The 26,677-nt window shown below is 43.9% G+C and overlaps 1 protein-coding gene across 2 annotated transcripts in view; it reads right to left on the bottom strand.

Moving 5' to 3' along the window:
* TMCO6 (transmembrane and coiled-coil domains 6) overlaps positions 1-24,783 on the bottom strand; it is a 79,570-nt gene extending 54,787 nt beyond the window's left edge. Inside the window, exons 1-4 of one of the 2 annotated variants that reach the window (XM_073620872.1) lie at positions 24,652-24,783; positions 17,010-17,138; positions 15,582-15,700; positions 12,786-12,895 (exon numbers count right to left, since the gene is read on the bottom strand). In XM_073620872.1, coding sequence (XP_073476973.1) covers positions 12,786-12,895; positions 15,582-15,700; positions 17,010-17,091 — 311 coding nt within the window. In that variant the 5' untranslated portion in view covers positions 17,092-17,138; positions 24,652-24,783. Of the gene's footprint in view, positions 1-12,785; positions 12,896-15,581; positions 15,701-17,009; positions 17,139-24,596 lie in introns of both variants that reach the window. The other variant, XM_073620873.1, reaches the window with a different exon arrangement.
* Between the last annotated feature and the right edge of the window lie 1,894 nt (positions 24,784-26,677).

Genomic DNA, 26,677 nt, shown 5'->3' with positions numbered 1-26,677 from the left:
AAAAAAGTCACCAGCTGTCCTATGTGACCCCCATCTTGGAAAGGTTTATATCAAAGTAATTTAAATAATTTCTACTGATGAACCTAAAATTTAATGTGTCTGGGAGAATCATTACTGTAATACTGCATAAATATGTCAATGGTCGTTGCACGTTTTGTGTATCACTCTTTATGTGCGTGCACTTTTTTTGGCAATGTGTTCACACACCATAGGCTTTTAAAAACAAAATTGTAATATGCACCCCTGCCATTGTTATAAAGACCCCAGATACAGAAGGAACCCACTGCTGAATCCTGTGACCTGGCTGTTGCACAGAGAAACTCTTGTTATACTTTGTAGCTGGATGTTGGCATATAGGTATTGCCACCAACTCCATGAAGGCATGAACATAGAGAGGCAGTAGCATTGCGACGTTCCCTCTGCATCTTAAAGATAAAAAAAAATCTTCTGTGTGCAGCAGCCCCCATCAGCTCCCCTAATATACTTACCTGAGGTGCATCTAGATCCAGCGATGTTGCAGGAGACTCCGCTGTCCGGGACTCTCCTCCCCATTGGCTGCTGTCAATGAGCCAATAAGGAGAGAAGAGGGTGGGGCCAGGCCAGGCTACAGCTCTGTGGCTGAATAGACACAGGGAGCTGCAGCTTGGCTCTGGGGGTGCTCAACAGGAGGGAGGGGCCAGGAGTGCCAAAGAGGGACCTGAGAAAAGGAGGATCGGGGCTGCTCTGTGCAAAACCACTGCACAGAGCAGGCAAGTACAACAGTTTTTTTTTTCATTAAAAATAACAAACAATGAGACTTTAGTATCACTTTAAGTCTTTAAAAAAAACATGAAATCATTTGAGGACAGGGAGTTGTGTAAAATACCCTGTCTAATAAAACAATACTTACTTTTCAGTCCTGGTTCACACTATTGTGGTGCAGGAAACCACAAGTGATTTGGACAGGAATCACACCGCATTCCTGTTAAAATCACATGCGATTCTTTGCAGTGCGATTTGAGCCATTCATTTTGGCAGGAAAGGTGCAGACACCTTTTTTTTTCTGCACTGGAATCTGAACACCCATGCAGTCCAATTCAGTCAATCGCACTGTGTTTTGCGAACTGCAATAGGTGTATGCACATTTAATTTCATTTATTACAGGTACTTATATAGCACCATCAATTCACACAGCACTTTACACATAGAATGTAAATTCACATCAGTCCCTGCCTTTAAGAAGCTGACAATCTAAAGGTGCCTAACTCACATTTATACACACACATACTAGAACCAATTTCGATAGGAGCCAATTCACCTACCAGAATTTCTTTGGAGTGTGAGAGGAAACCAGAATACCTGGAGGAAACCCACGCAGGCACAAGGAGAACATGCAAACTCCGTGTAGGTAGTGCCATGATTCAGATTCAAACCAACGACCCTAGTGCTTTCTACTTAACCACTGTGCTGTCCATTTTTATAGTCTTCCTAAAGTTGTAGTGTGCAAAACCATTGTAAGAGGAGTTTGACCTGCTTTGCAGGGAGTCTTTTTTTAACACAAAAGGTTCTATTAAAAGCTGTTTGCATTGCAGGCAAAGCAGGTCAAACACAACCTTTGCTGGATTTGGCATTCTACGTTTTTGAGTAGTGCTGGATTTGAACGCAAAAGGCAGGATTTCTCAACAATGCCTGTCTGCCCTTTATCGTGTAAATTAAACAGAGCTAACCCCTTGGTGCGGCCTCTCGGCGTCTGGTCCTTGGCACCGAGGGGCCGCATATTTGTGTGAATTGCTGTTCATACAGCAGCGCCAAAAGCGTGCGCAGTGTGTGCTCCCAACATAGCTACCAGCGCCTAACCGAAAGCTACCAATCGCAAGCAGTCTTTGTATCACGTGACCGCCATGACAGCCAATCACTGCAGTCACAGGCTCTAAAGCCCCACCTCCTGGCAACTTAGACCTCTTAAAGGGCCGGGAGGCACCAGCGTTAAGAAGTTATAGCAAAACGAAATAAAATTGCGAACAAGCAGGCTTTTTATTGTGGAAGGGACAAGCAAAGTGTCTTCTGCAATAAAGTACACATACCTACCTGTTTGCAATTTTCTGCGGAAGAGCTGAGCACTGGCAGTGTGCTGGGATGACTGCTCTCCCATGCGTGTCAGACCACGCTGGCCAATCAAAACGGAAAAAGAAGATGCCAGTGCCGGCAAGGGACCTTGCGGGGCTCCGACCATTGGAACTAAGGTAACTATTGGTGCCTTTAGTTCCTTTTAAGGTCTTTTGCCAGGAACTCTTGCATCCAATATTGCATACCAGATGGACAGTAAACTATGCTCTGACCTTTATCCAAAGTACACATCAATACATAGCAACAGGTTAAGGAGACGGCTACTAGGTTTTAACATTGGCTTCGACGAGTGGGCACCAACCTTTCGGACCTCACAGACCACAAAACAATGGTCCGAATCTCTGGCTCCCCTCCCCCTGGACCACACTGCTGCCTTATACACGCAATGCTACGGCTCTCTGCCCCACTATGCCACCCACCCTGCACTCTGCATCACACTGCTTCCTTGCATAGTAGACTCACCATTGGATCTCACCTCCTTATCCAGCCATGTGCTTGAGCTCCGTGCTCCCCCCCACAGTCTGATCAGCGGAACTAAAGAGGAGGCATTGAGTATCCATTTGCGCTGACAGTATTGACTGTCAGCACACGTTGAGAACAACACTGGAAATAACATTGGGTGGTATATATCTTCCACAATGTTCATTTGAGGTAGAACCCCTGGGGACCACCAAAATTTGGTTTGGTTGTCTGTAATAACTGGCTTGGGCGTGTTCAGATCGAACTCGTCAGGAAGCCGTCACTCCACACGGCCAATTATAGGCAGTGAGGCATTTCCTGACCAGTAGCTGCACGCTGCCTATGATTGGCGGTGTGCAGTGCCAGCTTCCTGGAGGGTTTGATCCAAACACGCCCGAGCCCATTCTTAGTTGTCTGGTTGGCAACCACTGGCTTCGACAACATGGTCCTTTGGAATAAAAAAAAACTGGCCTTTCAAGTAACACCTTCCTGCTGTTGCTAGTACTTAGGATATGGAATTGCTGACACAAGAAGAAGCAATAGTAAAACTAGCAACAAGAAGAAGCAATAGTAAAACTAGCAAATGAGTAAATATTAATATTAATTAATAATTAAGACCTGAAAAACATTTAAGAGTCAATGATATATTCCTTTCCTGGGTAATTTACAATAATATAATTTATAGAGGTAATGTGCTTAAATTACTGGATGTCTCACCCACTAGGACCTAAAAATAGGATTTTTTAAAACAGCTTACCTGTAAAATCCTTTTCTTTCTAAGGACATCACGGGACACAGAGCCACAGTAATTACTGATGGGTTATATAGGTATCACTGGTGATTGGACACTGGCACACCCTATCAGGAAGTTCAACCCCCTATATAATCCCTCCCCCTTGCAGGGATACCTCAGTTTTGTAGCCAAGCAATATAGTGTATTAGAAGAGGGGCGGGACCTCTGTGTCCCGTGATGTCCTTCGAAAGAAAAGGATTTTACAGGTAAGCTGTTTTAAAAAATCCTATTTTCTTTCTCGAACATCACGGGACACAGAGCCACAGTAATTACTGATGGGATGTCCCAGAGCAATGCTACCTGAGGGGGGGGAACCACGACCAAGTAGGGTGCAATCAGACCTGAGGACCCTGTACCGCTGCCTGCAGCACACTACGCCCAAAGGCGATATCCTCATGCCTTCTCACATTCACCTGATAGAATCTGGTGAATGTATGAACTGAAGACCAGGTTGCGGCCTTGCAGATTTGAGCCATAGAGGCCTGGTGATGCACTGCCCAAGAAGCACCAATAGCCCTTGTGGAATGTGCCCTGATCTGAAACGGAGGAATCTTCTGTTTCAAAACCGTAAGCTTGAATGATCAACTGTCGAATCCATTTAGAAATGGTAGCTTTTGACGCTGCCTGTCCTCTATTGGGACCCTCTGGCAGCACAAACAAAACATCCGTCTTGCGGATCTGAGTAGTTGCCCCTAGATAGGCCTTAACTGCTCTTACTACATCCAACGAATGTAGAGATCTCTCTTCCGGAGAACAGGGATCTGGAAAAAAGGAAGGTAGAACAATGTCTTGGTTTAAATGAAAATCAGAAACCACCTTCGGTAAAAAACTAGGATGAGGGTGTAGTACCACTCTATCCTTGTGTATAATCAAATAAGGCTCCTTACAGGAAAGAGCTGCTAATTCTGATACTCTTCTAGCAGAAGAGATGGCCACCAGAAAAATTTATTTCCTTGTCAACAAGACCAAAGGAATTTGACTTATTGGTTCAAAAGGCTGTTTCTGTAACACAGCCAGTACCAAATTCAAGTCCCAGGGGTTTAGGGGCGCTTTAACCGGAGGATTAAGACTCATCACCCCCTGCATAAAGTTTCGGACCAAAGAATGCGAAGCAAGTGGCCGCTGAAATAATACTGATAAAGCAGAAACCTGGCCCTTGATGGTACTCAAGGCCAGCTTCATCTCTAATCCCATCTGTAGAAAATCAAGGATTCTACCTATGACATATTTCCTGGGATGCCAACCTCTGGATTCACACCAGGTTATATAAGCCTTCCAGACTCTATGATAAATCATCCTGGAAGCTGGCTTCCTTGCATTAATCATGGTAGATATGACAGGACCTGAGAGCCCACGACTCTTCAGAACGTGGGTCTCAATAGCCAAACCGTCAAATTTAGCATTTGTAAGGCAGGATGGAACACTGGACCCTGAGATAACAGGTCTGGGCGTACCGGTAGGGTCCACGGGGAACCCACCGTCATCCTTACTATTTCTGCATACCAAGTCCTTCTGGGCCAAGCGGGGGCCACCAGAAGTACCGACTTCCTTTCCTGCCTGATCCTGCGAAGGAGTCATGGTAGTAGCAGAATAGGCGGGAATGCGTAAATCAGTGAGAACCGATGCCACGGAATCACCAACGCATCCGTCCCGCATGCAAGAGGATCTTTTGTCCTTGCCACAAATCTGTCTATCTTTTTGTTGAATCGGGATGCAAAGAGATCTACATCTGGAACCCCCCATCTTTGGCATATGGCCCAAAAGACGTCGGGATGCAGAGACCATTCCCCTGGAAGTAACTGCTGGCGACTTAGATAGTCCGCCTGCCAATTCTCTATTCCCGGGATGAAAACTGCCGATATGCATGGCACATGCATCTCTGCCCAGACTAAGATCTGGTTCACCTCTTTTTGAGCAGCTCGGCTCCGGGTGCCTCCCTGATGATTGACATAAGCCACTGCTGTGGCATTGTCGGACTGGATCCTGACCGGACAACCCTGTAGCCTGATAGTCCAGGCTTTTAGAGCTAGATGTATCGCCCGGATCTCCAGAATGTTGATGGGTAAGGTCCTCTCTGTCTTGGACCATACCCCTTGGACCGCAGCCTGTTCCAGAACTGCTCCCCAACCTGACAGACTGGCATCTGTTGTTACCACCGTCCAGGTAACCGGTAGAGAGGATTTCCCCTTCTGCAGGTTTTCGGGTATGAGCCACCAATTGAGGCTCTGACGCACCGCATGCGACAGGTGCATCGGAAAGTCTAATGCCTGAACCTTCTTGTTCCAGGTCGACAGAATACTGTGTTGCAGCATTCTTGAGTGAAACTGAGCATAGGGAACTGCTTCGAATGAAGACACCATCTTCCCTAGTAGCCTCATACAAAGGCGGACTGAGGGACCCTTCTTGGTCCTTACTGTCAGAATCAGCTCTCTCAAAGCAGTGATCTTTGCCTGGGGTAGAAATATTTTCTCCTGGCTTGTATCTATAATCAGACCTAAATACTCCAGTCTTCTTACTGGTTTTAGGAAAGACTTTTCTAAGTTGAGGATCCAACCCAGGTGTTCTAGATACCTGACCGTGGTCCTCAAGTTTCCATTCAAAGAGGCTACCGACCGGTCTATCAAGAGCAGGTCGTCTAGGTATGCTATGACAGCTATACCCTGAGCCCTTAATCTGGCCAGAGGAGGAGCCAAGATCTTTGTGAACACTCGAGGTGCAGTGGCTATCCCAAAAGGCAGAGCCACAAACTGGAAATGGCGCCCTCCTACCTCGAAGCGCAGAAACTTCTGATGAGCAGGAAAAATGGGCACATGCAGATATGCATCTCTGATGTCTATTGATGCCAGAAATTCTCCTCCCTGCAGGGTGGGAACTACTGTTCAAATTGACTCCATGCGGAAGGATTGAATCCTTAGGAATCGGTTCAGATTCCTTAAGTCCAAAATGGGCCTGACATCCCCATTTGGCTTTTGGACCGTAAAAAGGTTGGAATAGAAGCCCAATCCCTGGTCCTTTGCGGGAACTATCATAATGACCTCCTGCGACAAAAGTCGCTCTAACGCTAGAAGGAGCGACTGCTTCTTCTCTGGGTCTCTGGGAACATTTGATCTGAGGAACCGAGGAGAAGGGAATTCCTGAAACTCCAGCTTGTACCCTAAGGTTACCGTGGAGACTACCCATCTGTCCTGTAAGTCCTCGTGCCAGAGCTCTGAGAACTGTCGCAGTCTTCCCCCCACTCGAGTGAGCGGGGGCGCCCCCTCATGCAGAGGTCTTAGTGTTTTGCCTAGTAGGCTTCTTTCCCCAGGACTTCTTTTGTCCCTGGGGTTGACTCTTGTCTCTGGGCCCCGATGGAGGCGGCTGTCGAGACTGCCTGGAGGCTGAAGCCCCCGGCGCTGGGGAAAGAGTCCGTTTGAAAGAGGGACGCTTACTCTTCTTCTTGACAGGTAAAAGAGTGCTTTTCCCACAAGAGATTCTCTTGATATAGTTATCCAAGTCCTCTCCAAACAACCTTGCACCACGAAATGGAAACCCATCCAGTAGCTTCTTACATGGTGCTTCGGCTGACCAATTTTTCAACCATAGGATTCTACGTATATGCACCAACCCCAGTGAAAGACGGGAGGTTTGCACGATAGAATCTCTAATGGCGTCAACCACAAAGCATAAGGCCGCTGGAAGGTTAGCAAACCCCTGGGCCTGCTGTTCAGGTAATACTTTGATGACCTGCTTAACATGGTCTCTTAAGTATTGACAGACTCCAATCGCTGCTACTGCAGGTTGGGCCACTGATCCTGCTAAGGAGAAAACATCCTTCAATAGGGATTCCATCCTTTTATCTACAGGATCCCTGAGCATCTGAGCATTGTCTACAGGACAAGTCAGGCTATTATTTACGGAGGAAATGGCGGCATCAATAGCCGGTATTCCCCGCATTTTAATAAACTTTTCTTCCATCGGATAAAGTGTTGAAAACTTTCTCGGCGGAAAAAAACGTTTGTCTGGGTGATCCCACTCAGAATAAATAAGCTTTTCAAGTAAAGTATGAACAGGAAAAGCATGTGCTGCTTGGAAAGGTTTCAGTGACCCCAAAGCAGAAGAGGATTCTTTAGCAGTTTCAGGTATGGGCAACTTAAATGTGGAGCGGACCAATCCAGTGAGGATCTGCACTAAGACTTTCTCCTCTTGGGAAGTCGCAGAGGGTCCCTCTCCACCTGAATCCTCCGAAGAGGAATCATCCATCCCATCCCGATCCTCTGAAAGGGATTCATCTCCTTTATCCCAGAGCTCCTCTGTCTGAGGGTCTTGGGGAACAGAGGAAAGCCTAGTGCGTTTTCTTCCACTGAGTGAAGACGTAATCACGGCCATTAATCTTTCCTCTAGACCATTAATGGTTGAGGAAAAAACCTCTTGTGTAATATATACAGGGGCTGAAGTGCCAGAAGCAGGTGTAGCCCCTGACCCCGATGGCTCTCCCTGGCTAGCCGTCCCTGGCCCATCTTTAGGGGGGGAGGATGCTGCCGACAGGGGGCCCTCAGAACCTGAACGAGATCCCCTAGTGTCTCTGGTTCCTGGGGTGCTTGAACCTCTTCTACCCATAGTGCAAAGCAACAAGGTGTGAGGTATACAAATGAACACTGCCTGCTGAGCGATGTAGTCTGGCTAAAAGCCTTGCTACCCAATGCTCAGTCTGGTGTTACTTCAGTAAATGCTGCCTAGGAGAAAGCCTGTGTCCCACCTTACATGCGACCGTCAGCTCCGTGTCTCTCAGAAGGCTGAGTGCACCTGTACAGAGTGCCTTTAATAGCCTGCAGCTGGCCTGAGTGGGAGTCTAAACACTCTGTGCTGACATCCCGCCCCCTCCTCTACCGCCCCCCCCCCTCGAGTTTTGAAAAAAACGAGCGCTTCCCGCACTGCGACTCTCCTGTCATGCTTCTGGAGAAAAGGCTGGGGATGGGGGGGGGGGGGGGGGGAGGAGGGAGACTGGTAACAAGATCTGCCTGAACGGCTATCTTCAGAGATGGTGGCCATTAGGCCGCAGAGCCCGGGTGGTATAACCACTTTCTAGACCCCTGTGGCCCCTCTCTAGCCTGGGGGGAACATTCAAACATGAGAAATCCTCCTTTCCACCTTACCTGCAGCCTGCTTTGAGATGCTGGGACATAATCAGCACTGAACACCTGAGACAGTCAGTCAGCATGTGTAGGTTTGTGCTCTAGGCAGCCCCCGGTGGTCACAATAGGCATAGCATGCATTTACCTTAAAGGAGAAGAGCCACTAGAACTCAAAAATTCTGTGGAATCTCCTCTTACCTTATCCAGCCGCAGGGTGCTGTTTACACAGACCCAATCTTCGCCTCTCACGGTGGGCTCCGTTTGAAAAAACCGTCAGAGACTGGGGCCCCCATCAGTAGGGGGATCCAACAGTTCTGGGACCGTAAAGCACCTCGCCAGAAATTAGGAAGTTTAAAGCCATTTTCTGATCTGCGGGGTCCAGCTCTCTAAAAAGAGAAGCATTACGGGTAAAACCTCGTTTCTTCGGACACGAGGCCCGGGTACCATTCAATTCGGCCATGAAAAGACACTTTGAATGGATCCGGTTCGCCTGGCTTGCCCCAGTATAGGATCTTAGGATATTCCCTTTGGAGCTCAGCACAGGACATCTTTACACGTCCATCACCTAAGACACTGGCGTAAAAACTGAGGTATCCCTGCAAGGGGGAGGGATTATATAGGGGGTTGAACTTCCTGATAGGGTGTGCCAGTGTCCAATCACCAGTGATACCTATATAACCCATCAGTAATTACTGTGGCTCTGTGTCCCGTGATGTTCGAGAAAGAAATCTTACTTACTAGTCCTCTTGCACACTGCTGCGTGAAAATGCTTACCAAATTTTTCAGGCATACAGGCATTTTTTTACTGATCCAAATGTAGCCCATTGTTTTCAATATGCCTGTACACCCAGGCAAGTAAACACGCACTGCATATTGATCAGTAAAAAAAAAAATATTTTTGCGTGTATACTCACAAATAGGTGCAAATATGCACAAAAACTTGCAAATGCCATGTTTCTGCTTGTGTGTGCATACTCGGAAATACACACAAATACTCGGAAGTGATATACAACCCATCCTTGCGTTTTTTCTACCAGGAATGTCTGATGCTCATACATCAGTACAGTGTGCAAGAGGCCTTATTCTCTTCCTTTAAAGCAGGGATATGCAATTAGCGGAACTCCAGCTGTTGCAGAACTACAAGTCCCATGAGGCATAGCAAGACTCTGACAGCCACAAGCATGACACCCAGAGGCAGAGGCATGATGGGACTTTTTGCAGTTTTGCAACAGCTGGAGGTCCGCTAATTGCATATCCCTGCTTTAAAGTGTTAATTTAACTTTCCCCAACCTATAGCCTGCAGAGAGTATATGGGAAAGATAGCATAAATGTTCTATACTGGTTGCAGATAAATTCTGTCTCCAAATCACTTATTGCTTCCAAAGCCTTTGAGTATCGAACCTAGCATATACTACATTTCTGACCTTCCTATAAATCCATAAATTGACTAAGTACACCTGATAAGAAATAAAAGTGCCAAGTGCTATTAAAGTGCCCCAAAACACGGAAGTGCTATGCTGCCATAATGCTAAGTGTACAAAATACATGTATAATGGCAGCTGCTGCACCACACACACACACACACACATCACTATGCTAAGCATATGTACAGATTGATGCGACAACGTGCACGCATATCAATACATCGGTAATCCTTTAATCCTATTTATTGTTGTCATTTTCACCTCTAACAGTGGCAATAATTTATTTAAAGGGTCCACCAGTTCCTTTTCTTTCTTTTATATGTATGTATATATGTATCCATCACTAGTAATATGTCTTAAAATAAATACAAAAAAACTTTGCGCTGAGTAAAAAAATCATATATAAAAGGATGCAACACTCTGTCGAATACAAGACAAAATAAATATATACAGCAATAGGTGTGCTATCCCTTTAGGAAAAAAAAATCTGTGAAACAAAATATATGTGAATAAATACATACGCCACAATATAAAGTGAAAAAAAAAATCATAAATGAACTTTGTGACAAAAAAATCAGTGCATAGCTCTTATCATATGAGCAACAGTTCTTGTATATGCACACAATTCCAATTCACGCAATGTGAAATTCTATACAGTCCACTGCTTCCTTCAGTGCATCACACTACAAAGTGACCTCTATATTATAAGAGATCTGCAGCGCTTGGGATAATGGATATCACAATCAACACAGATCAACCTTCGCCGTCATTAGGAATCGTAACCTCAGAGAGTAGAGAACAAGGACAGACCACATCACGTGATACCGCTTAAAAATCCATACATTCCATTAAAAGACAGGTATTCACAATGTGTAGATAAGAGACCAAGCATATACCGGTATATAGCCCTACCGCTATCCAACCTGTCTGCGTGATGACATCACAGGCCAGGGCTTATTATTATGGCCATCATTAAATTTGGGATCTACCTCATATTATTTACAATCATTCTCAATACAGCAGATGCATTCAGTACTCATCACCTCAATTATAGCTACAGTGAAAGAATCTTCTCAGTCTGGATTTAACAGGGTAATTCATGTAAATGTCAATTATGCCTCTGAGAAAGAGTTAAAGCTGTTCTACACAAATCCTACATTGAAAAATATCATGTGATTTCAAATAAATCTACTGTGCCTTGAAAAAGCAGCAACTACGGTTCTAGTTCACATCATCTTGTAGTCTCTTCTAGTCTTACGGTATTAATAAAGCCTGGAAAATTAGATATATGGTAGGAACATAGCTTTTGTCTCCTCGCCATCTGTTGTGGAATATTTTTGTCTCTGTCTATGTGTTTCTGTGAATACACAGGCCCTCCCCATTAACACACTAGAACATACCATACACTGCTGCAAATCAGTCGTTCATCAGTGTCCGTTTGTCCAGGTTCACCAGTCCACTTTGTTTATCCATGCAAATTAGTGTGTCCATTTGTATCTGTCAACCTTAGTTGGGTTATATGTGTCTGTCTTTTCACTTTATTATATTTGTCCTTATTGCTTGGTTTAAAAGCAATGGCAAATTTGTCCTTTAAAGGGAAGGTGACCCCCTGACATGCCACATTTGGCATGTCATTTTTTTTTTGGGGGGGGTAGAAACCCTCTTTTTAGCGGGTTTCAGCTCCCACCTCCTTCCGGGGCACCGCGGGGCAGGAAGTAAGTTCACCTCTCCCCCCTTCCTCTCGGCAATCATCGGGGACACGTCATATGCACATGCGCAGTGCATGCCCGGCTGTGAAGCCACAGCTGGGCACCCACAGTGACAATGCCGGCGCCGCAGAGAGGAGGGGGAGACGAGCGGGGCTTCGTTCCCCCACGTCGCTGGACCCTGGGACAGGTAAGTGTCCGATTATTAAAAATCAGCAGCTGCAGTATTTGTAGCTGCTGACATATATTTATTTATTTTATTTTTTGTTGGAACTCCGCTTTAAGGATTATCTGGCATTACTGTTTTACCAGCTTCAGTCACTGTTACTGTAAACCTATCAGCAATTCTGTGTCTGTCTGCACTAATATCAATCACTCAGCCCATGATTACCAGTTAGAATGTCAATGTCAGTCACTTGGTCAATAAAGTAAGATGGTGGAGTGCTGGACTCAGGCCTAATGAGGCAATCTTGCACTGAGGCAGCTTTCTAGACCCTGAGGGGCTCCAACTTGGCTTTCAGAATAATAGTTTTAGACAGAATGAAAGGAAGACAGTTGTAAACTGTAGTTGACAGTCCAGATAAAGTTTTTTCTCTATCATGTGAAACAAAATTTAAAATTCTGTATAAAACTGTACTACATTTGTATGCTTTGCTTATATACTGCACACTGTACTCATATATTCTGCACAAAGCACTAAATGCTTTGATTATGTATTCACATTCTTTTGACTGATAAGAAGCTATCCTGCCCACAATTGTAATATGAATGCGAGCATGGTTATAAAAAAAAAAAAACTTCAAATGCGCTGAATAAACAGAACAGTTATTTGGAAAGATGCTGAGTGTATCATGTTGTGTCTGTCCCCTCCTGAAGTACTATTTATTTGGAACCACTGATTAATATTAGGATAGGAGTTGCCTATCTATAACATTTCCAACATAACCACAATACATTTTTTTTAAAAAGACCAGAAATAACAAGTTTTCGTTGTTTTGCTGTGAGAAAACCTTCTTCATCAGGGCTTGAATAATGTTGAACGGATGATAATATGAACACTGGCTTTGATTAGCAGGATGGCAGCTCACTGGTCTAGCAGCTGTTTGGCAAATCAGCCAAGAAATGTAAAATAAGTACCTTTATGTTTACATACAGTAAAAAGGTAACTGGAAAAAGATTGAGGTACCTGATAAACGAGAGCTGTGTGTCCTTCTTTCGGAGTCCATGACGAAGATCAGTTAGAGACTTTAACTTGTCCGCTGACCCATGTTGGATATCTCTAATCAGGTTTAAAACCTTGGAAAGTACAAAATGAATCACAGGATAACCTTTAAATAATTTGCAAATGTACAGTATCTCACAAAAAGGAGTACACCCCTCACATTTTTGTAAATATTTTATTATACCTTTTCATGTGACAACACTGAAGAAATTACACTTTACTACAATGTAAAGTAGTGAGTGTACAGCTTGTATAACAGTGTAAATTTGCTGTCCCCTCAAAATAACTCAACACGCAGCCATTAATGTCTAAACCGCTGGCAACAAAAGTGAGTACACCTCTAAGTGAAAATGTCCAAATTGGGACCAATTAGACATTTTTCCTCCCCGATGTCATGTGACTCATTAGTGTTACAAGGTCTCAGGTGTGAATAAGGAGCAGGTGTGTTAAATTTGGTTTTATCGCTCTCACTCTCTCATAGCTCCTCCCAAATATATCCCACGTGTTGACGTTGACGCGTTTGTGCAGGTCCCGGAAGGACGGGCTGTTGTAAATAGCAGACCCGGCTTATATATGCGTGTTTTAACGCTTCCTTGTGTGAGTGTAACCTTTTTTATACTATTAAAACATCAAAAGATTTTATACTATGGAAGCCTTATTTCTTTTGGGGTTCTTATGTGATCCGGCTCACCCTTGAGCGGTGGATGCTCTGCAGTGTGATCCCCCTAGATAAATAAAGGCCCTGGCTAGGTTTATAGCCACAAGCGGGAAAGACCTTCCGTAATGGGAGGTCATAAGGAGCTGGTAAGCAGCCATCCTTATGATGGAGGCCTTTCTGGAATTCACACACCATTCGGGTGAATGTTTAAGCGCACTGTGGGAAATATTGGATTCCTTATCACTTTATTTATTTTTAAATTTATAGCGCAACTTTAATTTGGAGTACCGGTATTACAACATGATAACGACCCCAAACACACCTCCAAGATGACCACTGCCTTGCTAAAGAAGCTGAGGGTAAAGGTGATGGACTGGCCAAGCATGTCTCCTAAACCCTATCGAGCATCTGTGGAGCATCCTCAAATGGAAGGTGGAGGAGCGCAAGATCTCTAACATCCACCAGCTCCTTGATGTTATCATGGAGGAGTGGAAGAGAACTCCAGTGGCAACCTGTGAAGCTCTGGTGAACTCCATGCCCAAGAAGGTTAAGGCAGTACTGGAAAATAATGGTGGCCACACAAAATATTGACACTTTGGGCCCAATTTGGACATTTTCACTTAGGGGTGTACTCACTTTTGTTGCCACCGGTTTAGACATTAATAGCGGTGTGTTGAGTTATTTTGAGGGGACAGCTAATTTACACTGTTATACAAGCTGTACACTCACTACTTTACATTGTAGAAAAGTGTAATTTCTACATTGTTATTACATGAAAAGATATAATAAAATATTTACAAAAATGTGAGGGGTGTACTCACTTTTGTGAGATACTGTATATGCAGGCTTATACAATGTGTAGAGTAAAAAATAAATCTTTCAAGAATTTTCAGGAAATTTCAATAAATAACCATCATAAAAACCTATTATAAGGTAATCCAAGGCAGCCAAATCCTGGAGGTTTTTGTCAATGTTTTTGCACAATTGTATTCTTTAAAGAGAGTCACAATTACATTTTGGGTCTTCCTAATCCTGGCTATATTTAGGTCATTGCCTAAGGCAGCCATAAGGGATGGGATTGCTAACTTTTCAGATTTCACTGGCTGCTTGTCTGTTTTCTGGCCAGTAATGCTCGGAATAGTGAAGATCAAGTTAACAATCTTCAACTTTAAAAGCAAGTCTACAATGGCAGCCCTTATATTTATATCCTCACAGTTTCAATGAAAGAACTATACAAGGTGGTGCATTTCTTGCAGATTTAAATCCAAAGCGACTCAAGGCAAAGCAAATGAGACAAGCAGCCGCACAAGATGAATGCCAGTATGAAATACAGAGCCACTTATCACAAATGCTGTCTGCTTGGCGTTTGTGTAAATGTAAAGGTTTTAGAAAGTACACCTTTAGGAGTGAATCAAATACTTATACTTGCTATGAAATGGAATGTGGCATTTCAGATGAAAGAATCAAACTGCCTTACTTACTTAAGACTCTTAAAAACCTAACAGCACCATGAAGGTACTGAACAGGTATCTACTGGTACCAGTACCTTTACATAACCCCTCCAGAGGTGTCAGACCATTGTAAGATGCAAAACTTCCGTCATCCCTCATCCTCCTACAGGCCCAATACTAGAATGAGCAGCCTTACTGGACAACAGAAACATGATGGAGGATAGCGGAAATGAGCCAACCATAAACAAGAGTAGCGTGAGCCTCAGGACCCCACTGGCACTGGTGCGGTCAGGGATAAACATGTGCGCAGGGTCTCCTGCATGTCTATACTGGACTTGCAGTCTATCAAACTCCTTCAGGGCAATTACTGGTTTGCTTTAAATGAAAAAAAAAAAAGCAAAAGAATGAAAAATTAAATTATGTTTCTGGCAATTCAGGACAGTGGTCTCCAAATGAGGCCCTTTGCTTGCTTTTATCGGGCCCATTCATCCATCCACTGACACCAACGAAAAGGGATACTGTTCCTCCCACTGACACCAAAGATGATGTATAATTTAATCTTGTCTGAGGGAAGGCTGAAGGAAAGTAAACTGGCCCTTTGTTTAAAAAGTTTGGAGACCCCTTATTCAGGACATTCAATGGTTAACGAACCTGCTGCTCAGAGAGGAATTGGTGCTGCGGATTTTCTTCCAGAAATTCTTCATCATCAGTGTGATCTCGCAGTAACCTTTTGCTTATTAGCTGCTGTTCTCTTCGTGCTTTCCTTAGGGCTAGTTGGACAAAAATACTATTATTGTTGCTAAGCACGGAAAAGTCATATTTACAGACTAAAGCAATAGTCCAATTTGCTTAAGCCGGCCATAGACGGAACGATTTTCATTCCTGCAACTAAGGGTTCCCTCATCAACACAGTCAATGTTAACGGGGAAATTTCTCCCGCTGAGCCATTGTGTTCTCCTGGCAGGTGGGCAGGGGAAGCCATCCCCACCAAGAGAAGACAGTGATTATTGTTAGTGACTATAACAGCCGCTAGCAATAATAGCATATAAAATCCGACAAGCTGGTTGTATCCAAGTTGATCGATCGATCAACTTGGGTACATTCAGCCTACTCATATATGGTTTGAATCGAACTGTCTATGGCTGGCTTTAATTACACATTTTTAGGAGTAACTTACTTCTCACCAACAGCAATGTTCTATCCCTTGCCTACTCTATCTAAAACAAACATAAATGGTTTTAGGAGTTGTACATAAATGCTAGATGACTTTCTGTCCTCCTCAACTGATGCAAACTATTCAGATTATTAACTCTCACAGTCCTTATCACAGGATGGAGAACAGACACTGGCTAAGGCTGGCCATCCATTATACAATTTTCTTTTAGATTTACCAAAACCATATAATACGAGTTCCAACCTAAACACTTTCAATTTGTATGCAGTCAGGCTGGCCCTTGCACTACATAGTTGAAGGTAAATCTAAAGGAAAATTAACAAGGAAATTGTATAATGTATGGCCAGCTTAAAGGGAAGCTCCGGAGCTCCAACCCCCAACTCCCCCCCCCCCAAAAAATGTAAAGTCAGCAGCTACATATACTATAGCTGCAGACTTTTAATATTATGACACTTAATTCGGCACCCCAGCCGATTTTCTGGTCGGCTCTCGGCTGCTGCCTCCGTAATTCGTGGTAAGGGAAACCGGCAGGGAAGCCTTTCGGCTTCACAGTCAGTTCCCTACTGAGCATGCCCAAAAGGCAAGCATCCCAATACTTTTGGTAATTTAGTGTAAGTAATTTTCTCCTTCACTGATGTGCACTGATGATGCTGCGCTGATTGGCACTTATGGGAGTGCGCTGATTATCAGTGTAGGTGTCCTCCGTGAGAATCGCCGGTTACCGGCTCTCTTCTCCTCACACTGTCACAGCGCGTTAGGAGAACACCACCGATAACCGTCAAGTCTGTGTACACTGATCAGCTGTGATAGGATTGATCACATGGTAAAGGGATGCTGTGACTGGCCCTTTACCTGGGTCCTAAGGACACATCGGTCACAGGACGCGCTGATGCTATGCCAGTTACCTGCTTCTCGTTCTCTTCGCTGTACCCTTAATTCTTCCAATCCCAGGTGTGATTTTTTGCCAAGCTTTCTTCTGTGCCACATCTTTTATCATAAGAGTCTCACATAAATAATCCCGCAAACATTCTTTCCTGTATAGAAAATAAAAACAACATGCAACATATCAGTGTAAAGCTGGCCATGTACAATATAAAGTGATTGGGTAGTACATACATTATCAAACTGCTAAATAATCTTACCTTGTAATGCTGTACAGTCAGGTCCATAAATATTGGGACATCAACACAATTCTAATCTTTTTGGCTCTATACACCACCACAATGGATTTGAAATGAAACCAACAAGATGTGCTTTAACTGCAGACTTTCAGCTTTAATTTGAGGGTATTTACATCCAAATCAGGTGAACGGTGTAGGAATTACAACAGTTTGTATATGTGCCTCCCACTTTTTAAGGTACCAAAAGTAATGGGACAATTGGCTGCTCAGCTGTTACATGGCCAGGTGTGTGTTATTCCCTCATTATCTCATTTACAAGGAGCAGATAAAAAGTCCAGAGTTCATTTCAAGTGTGCTATTTGCATTTGGAATCTGTTGCTGTCAACTCTCAATATGAGATCCAAAGAGCTGTCACTATCAGTGAAGCAAGCCATCATTAGGCTGAAAAAACAAAACAAACCCATCAGAGAGATAGCAAAAACATTAGGTGTGGCCAAATCAACTGTTTGGAACATCCTTAAAAAGAAAGAACGCACCGGTGAGCTCAGCAATACCAAAAGACCCGGAAGACCACAGAAAACAACTGTGGTGGATGACCAAAGAATTTTTTACCTGGTGAAGAAAACACCCTTCACAACAGTTGGCCAGATCAAGAACACTCTCCAGGAGGTAGAGTATGTGTGTCAAAGTCAAAAAATCAAGAGAAGACTTCACCAGAGTGAATACAGAGGGTTCACCACAAGATGTTAACCATTGCTCAGCCTCATAAACAGGAAGGCCAGATTAGAGTTTGCCAAACAACATCTAAAAAAGCCTTCACAGTTTGGGAACAACATCCTATGGACAGATGAGACCAAGATCAACTTGTACCAGAGTGATGGGAAGAGAAGAGTATGGAGAAGGAAAGGAACTGCTCATGATCCAAAGCATACCACCTCATCAAAGAAGCGTGGTGGGCATATACGGCTGCCAATGGAACTGGTTCTCTTGTATTTATTGATGATGTGATTGCTGACAAAAGCAGCAGGATGAATTCTGAAGTGTTTCGGGCAATATTATCTGCTCATATTCAGCAAAATGCTTCAGACTCATTACTCATTGGACAGCGCTTCACAGTGCAGATGGACAATGACCCGAAGCATACTGCGAAAGCAACCAAAGAGTTTTTTAAGGGAAAAGAAGTGGAATGTTATGCAATGGCCAAGTCAATCACCTGACCTGAATCTGATTGGGCATGCATTTCACTTGCTGAAGACAAAACTGAAGGGAAAATGCCTCAAGAACAAGCAGGAACTGAAGACAGTTGCAGTAGAGGCCTGGTAGAGCATCACCAGGGATGAAACCCAGTGTCTGGTGATGTCTATGCGTTCCAGACTTCAGGCTGTAATTGACTGCAAAGGATTTGCAACCAAGTATTAAAAAGTGAAAGTTTGATGGATGATTGTTAATCTGTCCCATTACTTTTGGTCCCTTAAAAAGTGGGAGGCACATATACAAACTGTTGTAATTCCTACACCGTTCACCTGATTTGGATGTAAATACCCTCAAATTAAAGTTGAAAGTCTGCAGTTAAAGCACATCTTGTTCGTTTAATTCATTCATAGACTGTTCGATTTTCCACAGCAGTTGGAAGTAAAAAAAATCACTTGTGTCCCCCATCAACACTGTCAGTGTTGAAGGAAGAATGTCTCCTTCAGTGCTAATGTGAAGGTGGGGGGGGGGGGGGGTAATACAATGATTACTTATGGGCTTTTTGCATGCCCATGGAGCCACAAATTGGCCATGTGAAGCCTTTTTGTTAGGTTCTCAGCTTTAAGAAAAAATATATAAACTTGTCTAAACTTGCATATTTTTGTATGTGTGAAAAAAAGGGCTGAAAGTGAGGGTTAAAAACAAACAAATAAGAGATGCAAATTCAGTTGCTCTGATATATGAAGATACAAAAAACAGCCAAATAATTTCTTTGTGAATGACTGACCAGAGTGCAGAGTGTACAGAAGATGCTCATAGACATGGTGAACATTTCCCAGTACAAACAAATATTTCATCTCTTTGGGCCAATGTACATCAGCCATAACTTTATGAGCACCCATCTAATACTGAGTAGGTCCTTTTGCCACCAAAATATCCCTGATTCATCAAGGTACAGACGGCACATCTCTGAAGGTATGCTGTGGTATCTGGCACCAAGCCATCAGTAGCAGATCCTTTAAGCCCTGTAAATTGCGAGGTGGGGCCTCCATGGATCAGACTTGCTTTTTCCAGCACATCCCACAGATGCTCGATTGGATTGAGATCTGAAGAATTCGGAGGCCAAGTCAGCACCTTAAAGCGGAGTTCCACACATTTTTTAGTTTATTAAAAGTCAGCAGCTAAAAAAGTGTAGCTGCTGACCTTTAATAAACAGACACTCACCTGTCCCATCGTCCAGTGATGCGGTTGTCCGGAGCCTAGCTCCTCACCCCCTCCTCTCCGCCGGCGCCATCATAGCCACTGTGGGCACCCGGCGGTGACAGCTTTTGGCTTCACGGTCGGGCACGCACGGCGCATGCGCGAGTCGCGCTACACTCTTCTAGTGGCCAGGCATTCTGGGACCTGTCACGTGTCCCAGAAGATTGCTGGCAGGGAGGGGCCACCTAGGGGGAGAGGACAAGTTGCATAGGCAGCCAAGCGCAGGAAGAACGAAGTCCCACTCTAAACTAAGTACCCACTCCCCCTCCAAAACAATGACATGCCAAATGTGGCATGTCAGGGGATGAAGAGTGCTTAAAGCGGAAGTTCCACTTTCGGCTAGAACTCCACTTTAAACCACTTGTTGTGTTTTTAAAACTATTCTTGAACCATTTTTGCAGTGTGACAGGGCACATTATCCTGCTGAAAATGGTCACTGCCATCTGGGAATATGATTTCCATGAAGAGGTGTACTTGGTCAGTAACAATGTTTAGTTAGGTGGTGTGTATCAAAGTAACATATGATATGAGGGGGAGAAGATCAACATGTACAAATACATAAGTGGTCCATATAGTGAACTTGGTGTTGAGTTATTCACTTTAAGGTCACCACAGAGGACAAGGGGGCACTCTTTACATCTAGATGAAAAAAGATTTCATCTCCAAATATGGAAAGGTTTCTTCACAGTAAGAGCTGTGAAAATGTGGAATAGACTCCCTCCAGAGGTGGTTCTGACCAACTCAGTAGATTGCTTTAAAGAACGCCTGGTTTATTTCCTAACTGTACATAATATAACTGGGTACTAACATTTATAGGTAAAACTGATCCAGGGAAAATCCGATTGCCTCTCGGGGGATCAGGAAGGAATTTTTTCCCCCTGCTATAGCAAATTAGAGCATGCTTTGCTGGGGTTTTTCTCCTTCCTCTGGATCAATTGTGTATATGGATTGTATGATGTTTTTTTTTTTTTGGTTGAACTAGATGGTCCTTGACTATGTAACAGCCACATGAATGGCAGGATTCAAGGTTTCCCAAAAGCATCACACGGCCAACATGCCTTCTTCCCTAGGTAAGTGACATACACGTACCCAGGCTTCAGCATGAAGTAAAAGAAAATGTGAATCATCAGACCAGGCCACTTTCTTGCATTGAACTTAAAAATGTCCATGGCTGCTGGTAAAAAAATAACTACCTCGATATGAAGTGTACAGAACTGAACCAGTGCCTAGGTAATAACTGGCACTCCCTAAAACGTGCACACAAATAAATTACATGTGATAAGAATAATGAGCAGCGCTTCCTCAGCCCCAAACCGTGACCAAAATAAAACAAAATTTGACATATATACAAATTCATTAAAGCGGGATTCCGTCCCTGAAAAAAATTGTAACTGTAGCTGCTGACTTTAAATAAGTACACTTACCTGTCCCTCGGCTCTCGGGTCCTGGCACCGCCATCCTAAGTAAGGGAAATAGGTAGTGGAGCCTTGCGGCTTCACTGCCAGTTTCCTACTGCGCACCCGCGAGCGGCGCGGCGATCTGTGAATGGCCCCGTGGTTTTCTGGGAACACACACAGTTCCCAGAAGGCAACGGGGCCGCTCAGCTAGGAGCAGAACACGCCGCGGAATAGGAAGAGGCAGATTAGGAAGACCGCCTAGCAACAAGGGTTCAGGCAAGTTTAAAAAAATTTTTTTTTCAAATGTTTTTTTTAGGATTTTTGGTGAAAATTTTTTTTTCAGGGTGGCCCTCCACTTTAATAACAGATGATCCAATGTTAGTGTCCATAAACACAATCTTGTGCTCCATAAAGTCCATATGGTTCCAAACAGACTCCGTGCTCAGTGCTTACCAGAAAGTAATGACCTTAGGCTATAAATCGGGTCAAAACACACTAACTTAAACATAGGATGCCTCAGTACTAGCATCAATATTTCCGGGACATAGCCTGTTACGCTGGAGATGTGGTACCCAGACTGGCACACTACTCTTCTGGGACTGTCCGAAGCTGGCCTCATTCTGGCAACAGGTCCTGCAGATTGTTTACAATCTTACAGACGTGTTTCCCTTGATGATAATTTGTCAGAAGTGCTCCTAAACTTGACCCCAACGTCCAGTAAGCGATACCGTAAATCCCTGCTGAAACATCTCCTGAATGCAGCTAGGGCATGCAACCCCCAGCATGTGGAAACAGCAATCTCCACCTATGATCCATCCACCAGGACGCAGGAACACAACACATGCTGGCTATACTAGGACATATTCCGGTTTTCAGATGAATACTTGACATTGTGACATTGATTGTAAAGTCTTCTTTTTATTTTTTTAGTTAAAAATAACAAATATGTTTGTACTTACCTGCTCTGTGCAGTTGTTTTGCAAGTAGCAGCCCAGATCCTCCTCTTCTCGGGTCCCTATTCGGTGCTCCTGGCCCCTCCCTCCTGCTGAGTGCCCCCACAGCAAGCAGCTTGCTATGGGGGCACCTGAGCCAAGCCACAGCTCCCGGTGTCCATTCAGACACGGAGCCGTGGCACGGCCCAACCCCCTGTCTCTCCTCATTGGCTGACTGACTTTGAGTGACAACAGCGGGAACCAATGGCACCACGCTGCTGTCTCAGCCAATAGACTACTACAACATCGCCGGATCAAGATGGGGCTCAGGTAAGTATTAGGGGACTGATGCACAAAGAAGGCTTTTTATCTTAATGCATAGAATGCATTAAGATAAAAAAAAAACCTTCTGCCTTTACAATCACTTTAAGCAGCTCCCTTTATGGGATTTTGACGTCTCATGCCGTGGACCCCGCCAAAGCTCTTCACCCTTCCTTCTCTCTTACTTCTTTCCTCCTACCTAGGGAGTCGTCCTTTCGGTATGCATTGATCATTAGGTGCTGTTGCTGTGAGGATTGGGGCTGAGAGCCATATTTTGTGCATCGTCCATGTTTTGCTCCCTACCTCACAGTGGTTCGGTACCTGCTAGTTAGTGTTTTTCCTTTTTTTTTCTCCCGGTATGTTCACGACAAATAAATCTCTCTATTAGTCTTCCACCACACTACAGGTTATAAAACAGGATATACTTGTTGTAGAGGCTACTGCCCAAAGTTTACGGAATACCTTATATTGCTGTACTGGAACCTTGTCTGTTAATTCGTTGATATCCATTGATTCTTTGATATTAATGGATTTCATGCCATACTATTATGTTCGAACACATACCTTAAAGGGAAATTTCACCTTTACAGAAAATCTGTAAGGTGAACTTACACTGGACCCCATGCCCCCGGGTCCCCCTGGGGGTGATGGGGAGGGGGTCCAGTGTAAGTCCACCTTACAGATTTTCTGTAACGGTGAACATACACTTTGAATAAAGAATTTTTTTTTTTTTTTTTTTTTTTTTTACAAGAGAGGGATTGAATAAAGAATTTAAACAAAGGATGCCATAACTTGAAGATTTTGGTGTCACTCCTACCACTGGGACTCTTGCTTGTCACGAGTGCAGTTCCCATGTCTGAGCTGTATTATGGGCACAGAGCCTGAGGTGGAGAGTTACATTCCTGGAGCGTAAGGATGAGCTCAGGCGTGTTCGCAAACAGCACATGCAGAACCCGCCAGGAAGTCGGCACTGCGGAGCGCTAATCACAAGCAGTGAGACATTGTCCTGATGTGCGGCTGCAGAGATCGGGAAATATCTCACTGCCTGTGATAAGCGATCCGCAGTGCTGACTTCCTGGCGGGTTCTGCATGTGCTGTTTGCGAACACGCCTGAGCTCATCCTTACTGGTTAGTTATGGTCCTTGTTCTGATACAATGCTGTGGCATCCTATGTTTAAATGAGCGTGTTTTGATCCGATTATAACCCGAGTCATTAGTCTCTGGTGAGTTTGATACTTACATGGGGCACATGGCATCACTATACTGTTTTGTAACAGTACAGCACTTGAAGCACTGAGCACAGAGTCTGTTTGGCACCATATGGACTTTTTGGAGTACAAGCTTGTGCTTATGGACACTATCATTGGAGCACTACAATTTTTCTGAGCTATCTGTTATTATTGAATTTGCTTATATTTTTATATTTATTTTGTGACTGAGGAAGAGCTGCTTATTAATATTACCACCTGTGTTCTTCCATTGCTCCATGGTCCAGTTCTGATGCTCACGTGCCCATTGTAGGCACATTTGGCTATAGACATGGATCAGCACAGGCACCCTGACCGGTTTGCGGCTACACAGCCCCACGCACAACAAAGTAAAATGCCCACAACTTCAGGGACAACATGTTTACTTGCTGCCTAATATATCCCACCAACTTTCAGATGCTATTGTAACAAGATAATCAATGTTATTCACTTTAAAGGGTTCTCCATTCTGAAAAAAAAAAAAAAAAATCAAAGGTCAGCAGCTACAAATCTTGTAGCTGCTGACTTTCAATAACAGGACACTTACCTATCCAGGGATCCAGTGTTTCTCACCAGCTTTTGGCTTTCTGGCACTGGCATCTTTACTGTGGTCATAGTCATAAAGTGGTATAATGGTATAGTCATAAAGTTATGGCTGATCGGTGGAAATCTATGCATTGTGGCACCATTCATCCTGAACAGCACCCCAATGTACTAAGACAACACACACAACTGCATGGTAACATATAGTGCATTGCGGCAAACATTTGATGACGTCTGATTTTTTTAGATGTTTTGGTGCATCGGAAGCCCTTTCATTTTAATGGAATGCCCTAATGCAACGTCAATTAACACACTGTATATATGTAATTAGGTCATTAGCGTATAAAGTGCCTCTCCAAAGCACTATGCAGTTTTATTACAATCAATCTGTATATCACAACAGAAATGCATTTGACAATTGCTATGTAACTCCTTAGCTACTATCTGCTAAATAATCGTTTTCTCTTAGTTCCCCCTCACCAGCACTGCTAGATCTGTTCTTCCTTATTCATGAAGTCAGGATATTCAGACATACCTTCACACATATGCTTCCTAGGTTTATGCCTTGTTACGATCTGTAACAAGATCCTAACACTGTCCAGAAAAAGTTAACGGTAGCGGCCATTTTTTTGTAGACTGTAAGGCATTGTAGCCTAAGAGACTGGCTACTATAAAATGGCATTTCAACAGCAGACAAATTGCTAACTACGTGGGAGCTCTAGTGTTCATGATGTGAAATGCCTGCCCATTCCTACATGTCATTAGAAGGGGAAGATGATTTTGAGCGTTTGAATGTTTTTATATAAAAACTGTTGCAAGATTTGCACTGAAAAACAGACAACCTGTATACTGACATACACATTGCAGACAGACGTTGAAGATAAACCTTTTATCTACAATCCTTTAGCCCCCCCCCATAAGGCTTCATGCACACTGGGGCTCTATTAACCTCTTAAGGACCGAGCCTCTTTTTGAGATTTGTTGTTTGCAAGTTAAAAACATTTTTTTTTTTGCTAAAAAATTACTTAGAAATATATATATATATATATTTTTTTTTTTCCTAACACCCTAGAGAATAAAATGGCGGTCGTTGCAATACTTTCTGTCACACCATATTTGCGCAGCGGTCTTACAATCTTACAAGCACACTTTTTTTTGGAAAAAATACACTTTTTTAATTAAAAAAATAAGACAACAGCAAAGTTAGCCCAATTTTTGTTTATATTGTGAAAGATAATGTTATGCCGAGTAAATTGTTACCCAACATGTCACACTTCAAAACTGCACCGGCTCGTGGAATGGCGACAAACTTTTACCCTTAAAAATCTCCATAAGCGACGTTTAAAAAAAATCTACAGATTGCATGTTTTGCATTACAGAGGTCTAGGGCTAGAATTATTGCTCTCGCTCTACTGATCGCAATGATACCTCACTTTCATATGCAGGCGCTACCCACGTATGCTAGAAATCGAATATTCCGTGCTTAGGATCAGTATTAACAAGGAACTGCAGCCCCCCCAAGCAAACTGGAAACACCGAAGTGAAATCCACATGATACAATGTGTTCTAATAGGGGAATGGCGCTGTTCACGTATGCGTTCACTTCTGCACGCGAGCTCGGTGGGACAGGGCGCGTTTAATCTTATTTATTTTACCTTTTATTTTTTATTAAAAAATATGTAAAAATGTAAACATTCCTTGTAATAGAAAAAAAAACATGACAGGACCTCTTAAAGCGGAGTTCCACACATTTTTTAGTTTATTAAAAGTCAGCAGCTACAAAAAGTGTGAAATGTTGTCATTTAAAATTTTTTTTTTTTTTAAATGGCCCTTTAAGAGCTATGGGTGGAAGTGATGTTTCTTCCCCTCACTCGTCTTCATACCTAACACCAAGAAGGATCCAATCGCCTCCACCGCTACCGACGGCTCTAGTAAGCGGCGGCGGGGTCCTTCTCCCGCCGCCGATAAAAGTGATCTCGCGGCGAATCCGCCGCAGAGACCACTTTTATCAGAAGCCAGACCGCCCACCAAAGAAGAGGATACCGGGGTTATGGCAGCTAGCTGCTGCCATAACAACGATATTTCTCTTCAAAGTTAGGACTTATATTGGCGTGCGGCGGTCCGGAAGTGGTTAAAGCAGAACCCCAGCCAAATTTTTTTTTTCATGTCTTTGTTGCTGATCTTCTACCTTCTCCAACTTTGCCATCCATGATCTTCTGAGCTCTGTAGTTCCTCTGTAATAGGCTGCTGAACTTGCTGAAAAACCGTTATTGCCTGCTGACTTCCTGTTTGTAAGGCCATTGGCTGCTATCCCTCTCCTAAGCTCAGCCAGCAGTCTGACACACCCTGTTGTAGTCCTCTGAAAGAGCAGGGAGGAAGCAGACATGTTGTTGTGGGCAGGGGGAGTCTCACAGCCCCCGGTTTGTGCCATCCATGGAGGTGTTCTCCTTCTCTCTCCTCCCTCCTCCTCCTCCCTGCCAGCAATCCACCCCTCCACTCCGCCCCCCCCCCCCGCCGCCGCCCACCCACTATTGTTATCTCCGTGCACAGCGGGGATTATT

The sequence above is a fragment of the Aquarana catesbeiana genome, linkage group LG03 (assembly GCF_042186555.1).
Source record: "Aquarana catesbeiana isolate 2022-GZ linkage group LG03, ASM4218655v1, whole genome shotgun sequence".
NCBI classification, from domain to species: Eukaryota; Metazoa; Chordata; class Amphibia; order Anura; family Ranidae; genus Aquarana; species Aquarana catesbeiana.
The sequence above is the reverse complement of the archived record's forward strand: the minus strand, read 5'-3'. Positions and strand labels throughout refer to the sequence as shown.